The sequence below is a fragment of the Anolis sagrei genome, chromosome 2, assembly GCF_037176765.1.
Source record: "Anolis sagrei isolate rAnoSag1 chromosome 2, rAnoSag1.mat, whole genome shotgun sequence".
Lineage (NCBI taxonomy): Eukaryota > Metazoa > Chordata > Lepidosauria > Squamata > Dactyloidae > Anolis > Anolis sagrei.
Genome location: NC_090022.1, coordinates 113,540,571 through 113,546,570, shown reverse-complemented (window position 1 = coordinate 113,546,570; position 6,000 = coordinate 113,540,571). Strand labels below are relative to the sequence as shown.

Here is a 6,000-nt window from a genome sequence, read left to right as displayed (position 1 = left end):
CTCTGTGTACAGAGCCATTTGTGCCCATAAAAGATGCAACTTCCCTTCATGTTTCCTAAGCCCAGGAGCCATTGCCTTTTCTCAGAGTTGCTCAAGTTTAGGAAAAGATCTGGGTTTTCCCCCCAGTGGATCCAAGTCGAGAGTCCTACTAAAAATGAATTATGGTACTAGTGGAAGGCCAGATATAGTCGTGACAATCTGACTGGTTCTGAGTGGAGGAGGCAGTGAAGGTGAGCAGGCAGTAAATTTCCAGTGCCCTCCCAAGAGAAAAGGATCACAGGCATCCTTTGTGCTCATTTTTAGTCTTGCCATCTCTGCATATGTCTCATTTTCTAGCAGAAGACAGAAAACCTTCCTGTTGATCTCTGTGTCCCATCTCTAAATTCTCTGCTTTATTTTTGCCTCAAATAAGACATCTTTAGAGAATCCAGAGCGCAGTAACTTTATGAATATCCAGGCTGTTTGCTTCAATCAATATTCAGTTCCACCTTCAAAATGAAGCATGAGGATTAAAAAATGACCCTTTTATCAGCTGGTTATATCTACTCACCCTAACCAAATGCTGACTTGACCAGCGTCTATATGACCCTTTAATTTTTCAAAAAAACATAATGAATAACCCAACATTATATTCTCTTCCTCATACTGTAGAGTCTCGCTTATCCAACATAAATGAGCCGGCAAAATGTTGGATAAGTGAAAATGTTGGATAATATGGAGGGATTAAGGAAAAATCTATTAAACATGAAGTTACATTATGATTTTACAAATTAAGCACCAAAATATCATGTTTTACAACAAATTGACATAAAAAGCAGTTCAATACATGGCAACATTATGTAGTAATTACTGTATTTATGAATTTAGCACCAAAATGTTACCATGTATTGAAACAGCTGTGGAACTGGTCGGGAGGCAAACTACGTTGGATAATACAGAACGTTGGATGAGTGAAGGTTGGATAAGTGAGACTCTGCTGTATATGGTTGTTAAGGAACTAAGCCTAAAAGAAAGCAGCTTGGCCAAGGTCACATACTGAATCTAGGAGTGGGGGACACACCCTTTTCCATAACTAATAAATTGGCTATCAGATCACACGACATGCTGCCCCAGTACTTGAATTGTTCTGTTTCTTCCTTCTCTCCACCAAAGAGAAGAATGCCTTTAGAAGAACATAAGAAGGACCATGCAACATTCAGTCCCAGGGCTGTCTGATCCCACATGCGTTTCCTACAATGGCCAACCACATGAGCATGGGAAGGTTCATACAGGATGGGAGTGCAAATATCCCCTCCTGTTCATGCTCACCAGCAACTTATGGTCCAATGCCATTTATAGTCTTCTTTCATAAAAGTCCTGTCAACATAAGAATGTGATGGCAATCCCAACAGCAGTTCCATTTAATGATGGGAAACGGAAACTAAAAATGACTTGGCCAAGTCTACACATGTTCCAAAAATATGAGTCTGCATCAGAAGATCAGTAAAAACATTATTTTTGGCTTATAACAGATCTCCACTTATAGCATGGAGCACAGAGAATAAAAGAAACTAATTTGGTAACGACCAGACAGCAAGTTCATCATGGCAGAAGACATTGTAAGCATACAAAAGGAGACCACATTGAAGCATACAGGTGGGAATAGGATGAATACATAGGGACCACAGAGAGAAAGATACTGGGAGAAAGACGGGGGGTGGGGGGGTGGGGTTCCAAGAGTGAGGGGGATGGTGATACCATGTTTAATTTGAAGGATGATTCCCTAAAACTGGCATAGCACCAGAAGATGGCAAGCTGAAGATCCAGCTCCTTAATGTCCATCACAGTTAAGGAGGCCTTTGTGTCTCACTAAGAAGCAGAAGTACTTCGTTGGCTGTGTGCTGCATAGCTCCTGGATGCGGCAGGTTTTTGCACACAGGAAACGGAAAGGCAAGAAGCTGCAATTCCCTAATTCAAATGCTGCTTTGATGTTGCTTTTCTAACACGTACTGAAGGCTGGGCACTTTAGACTTCAGAAACTGAAGTTATTCTGGGGCCATTCATATTCAGGGAACATATTTTTACAGAAGTTTTGTTTTGGTGAAGTGCAATGTTGGCAGCAGAGTCTCAATGCCCCTCCAAGGGCTGCTGGAACTGGCCTGGAGAGTACAAGGTCTTGGCCACTGGAGAGGACAATTACCTGTTTGTTGCACTGTTTCTAATTTTAACTTGGAAAGGTTAAAACTTGTGAAGGGCAGGACTGGTGCAGGACACCTGTTCCTGTCCATGTTGATACATGTAGCACGGACCAGTTTCTTGCTTAGGACAAGCCTCTCACTGCATTAAGAGGAGGCACTAACCAGGTTGCTAGAATATAGCACAGTATATTGAGGTGTTTGAGCCCCTGGACACTGGCACTGACTAACAGACATATAGAGACACAAAGTGGCCATTGGAGCTGATATCACCTTCCTGCCTCAACCCCTCAAGGTTACAAAATCAGCCAAGAAAAAGGTTGTTTGAGAATAAAAGGACCAAGTATGGGCCCTTCCCCACAGACTTATATCCCAGAATATCAAAGCAGAAAATCCTACAATATCTGCTTTGAACTGGGTTATCTGAGTCCATACTCAGATAATGTGGGATTTTCTGCCTTGATATTCTGGGATATAGGCCAGTGTAGAAGGGCCCCATGGATTCCAGAGATGGTAGCATTTTGGTGAGGACCTTCTCCACAGTCATATAACCCAGAATACCAAGACAGAAAATCCCACAATATCTGCTTTGAACTGGGTTATATGAGTCCACACTCAGATAATGTGGGATTTTCTGCCTTGATACAGGGCCGTGTGGAAGGCCAGTAGTTGTGGTGAAGTGTTACACCTCCTTTCATGGCTGAGGATGCGTAGCCCTGGTCCTGAGTGACCATTATAGGTGGAGCATAACATTCTCTCTGCAGGAAACACTTCCTTTGTTGTCACTGCAACTGCCAAAATCCGAAGCTTCATCTGCTCCCATTTCCTTCAAGAGGCTTGGCTACTGCTCCCTTCTTTTGCACTCATTGAACATGACATGGTGCAACTAGAACACAGGAAGTCCCCTGTCCTGTTTACATCACTGTTGTGATGTGCTTTCAAGTTGACTACAACCTTATCACAGGATTTTTCTTAGTGAGACTTTTTCAGAGGTCTTTCCCTTTCATCCCAACCCCCTCTCCCCCAGCAGCTGTCAAGCTTTGGAAGCAGCATTGCTGCTGCTGCTGCTTACCAGAGGGTACAGCAGAAGGAATTCAGAGAAGATGCAGCTGCTCTGGCCTCCAAGGAAAAGGGAAAGGAGAGGGCGCTCTACTTTATTTTCCACTTCTGAGACCATGTTTGCTCATTATATGAATGGTCTCCTTTTCCCTGGTGGGGCATGTCAGCTACCAAGATGAACTAGAGTAGGGCTTCTTAAAATATTTTTCATTCATTTTGATCTGAGAATTTTTCGTGACCCTGGGTATATAGGTATATAAAATAGATGTACAAATCAAGAATTTTCTGATAACAAATCAATATTCCCAAGACTTGCTAAACTGGCTGATTTTCCTTTTTGTGGAGTACAGCTGAAGCATCTTCTGCAGAATCCACTGTAAACACTGTATTTTGTTGCTATCAGATTTTTAGAAATGAGTGGCATTCAGGAACCTTTTACTGTTGCCGAGCTTTTCAGGAATCCAACACTGAGCTAAGAGGGCCCCATTTGGGGTCCAGACCCGCAGTTTAAGAAGCAGAGGGCTAGAGGATACAGAGCAGTGCAGGAAGAATATTTTGCTCCACCTACTTTATGCAGGATTTTAGTCATAATCATATTGGACAATTATATATTTGGAAGTTTTGCTGCAAAATTCTTTTGAGGACCCTTTTTTTGGCAGAACTTTATACTAAGATTTATTTATCTGGAAGAGAGGGGTAAAATAAGTGAAACTTAGGGAATAGCTAAATACATCTTGCTCCATGACTAATAAAAGCAACTGCACAATGTCCATGCTTAAAAAAAACTTTTAGCAAATAGTGCTGACACATTCTTAACTTGTTCTCTGTAAATACAAGGGCTAACATTTTGTTTTAAAAGGGATTCTGAGATTCCCAAAGATTTGATCAGGACTGATCATGGCACAGCCTCTAAACTGTGCAACTTTTCAGAGCTTACCAAAGTACAGAATTTCTTCTTACACAAAATTGGTTTGGCACTGTCACTTCCCTTAGTGTATTCTGTGACTGTGTTACTCCTGCCTTGTTCCACCTAATGCAGCACAGCAGTGGGGTACTGTGCCTTGCGTACAGGCAAGGCAGTAAGTCTCATTGGGTCAAACACATATCTCTCCAACAGAAAAGAACTCGCACTGTTCCAGCAACATCTCCAGGAAAATTAGAAGATGATACTGTTTCCAGTCACATGTCCTTTCTCAATGTTTTCAAGTTCAGGTTCCTGGCAGAGTCCGCTGCCATGCCTGGCCTCCAGTGTGGCTGTCCTCTGGGAAGACCTCCTTCAGAAGTTGCTCTCCACAGTGTCAGGGGAGTCATGGCCCTGGGGATGCCAGTTTCCACCTGCGGCCAAGTTTTCACTGGCACTGCAGCCTGTCCTCTCCAGATACTGCGTGCTCGTATGGACAGTGGCCTGGCTGCGCCCCAGCCCATTGAGGTAGTTGCCAACCAGTTTGTGCTTCTCGAAGGTGCTGGCACCCCCATTGCGGACATTGGGTGTGTGGCTGTATGTGTGCTTGTACTCCTCTTCTATGTCCCAGCCAAGCTTCCAGCGTGTCCATTTCTTTGTGAGCTCTGACTGTACCTACAGAAAAAACACACCAGGAGACCTGGGTTTGCCATGGATCTGACACTCTCTTTTTATTGTTTTATCAGTTTTCTAAGACATTGTAAAACTGATTCCAGTAGCTAGCAGGCTGCAACTCATATAAATAAACATCTATAAGAAGCTCACAAGCATGAGAAATTGAGATCTGACATTTTGAGGGCTAAAGCAATGTGTTACATGCAAACAAGGATACCTAAAATTGGTACATATCAACTTATTGTAGTAAAAAGGAACTTTGAAAGGGAGTGATTTTCACTGCAGAGATGACATTGAGCAAAGGGGGAAATCCCTTCTCATTACCACTTTTTTTGTGCTGCAGCTTATCTTGCCCCCAGGTTTCCAAAAAAAGCAGAGTGTAATAGAAGATTGCAGAGTTGTCACTGGACTGACTGTAGGAAGATGCAGCTGGGTGTAGGGAGTTGTGGAAAGAAAGCAGGAGGCTGAGGGAGGTGTGCCACCACTTCTCCATCTACAGCTTCAGTGAAAACTGGCTACTTTCTCAAGGCTAGTTTTCCTTCTAAGCAACAAAGGTGGCCATGCCACACATAGCCACCAAGCAGGATCACCATCCCGATATGTTTTGTACACCTAATTACAATCATATGGACAAAAGACACACATGGAAGTGATATGTGTCTGTACTCTTGCTTACATCTGTAACTAAACACCATCTTCCTGAGTGAATTAGGGGCTGTAGTCCCCATGGGGAGAAAGGGCAGGTTAGAAATAATAATAATAATAATAATAATAATAATAATAATAATAATTGTTTTTCTCCCCTCAATACAGAATAGGATCAGGGGATGGGAGTGGGGGGAGGTGTTGTTGTTGTTGTCCCTGCAGTTTTGGCAGTATTTCAAAGGCTCTGTCCCCAAAGAAGGCTGCAAGCATCCTAGGATGCTTATTTTCATCAATGTGATGAGGTCCTTGGTGACACTCAAATAGTAAAGTCCCAATTCAAAGGAAGGAGCATTCAGCCTGTGTGGTTCAGGATACTCTCAATAATCTAGTTCTTATCATAATTTAATTTTTAAAGTACATAAACATGTAGACATTCATCCAACCACAAACTGGAAAACTTTTGTTTGTCTTGCATTGAATCAAGATCCTCATGGTTCACGTGCTATCTCTCCATCTCATTTTGTTTATCCTGATGTTTCCAGACTT

At 42.6% G+C, this 6,000-nt stretch overlaps 1 protein-coding gene across 1 annotated transcript in view; it reads right to left on the bottom strand.

Moving 5' to 3' along the window:
- Positions 1 to 1,371: 1,371 nt before the first annotated feature.
- Positions 1,372 to 6,000, bottom strand: part of GCGR (glucagon receptor) — a 51,642-nt gene continuing 47,013 nt past the window's right edge. Inside the window, exon 14 of the mRNA XM_060764877.2 lies at positions 1,372 to 4,809. Within this exon, the coding sequence (XP_060620860.1) occupies positions 4,510 to 4,809 (300 nt within the window). The 3' untranslated portion in view covers positions 1,372 to 4,509. The remainder of the gene's footprint in view (positions 4,810 to 6,000) is intronic.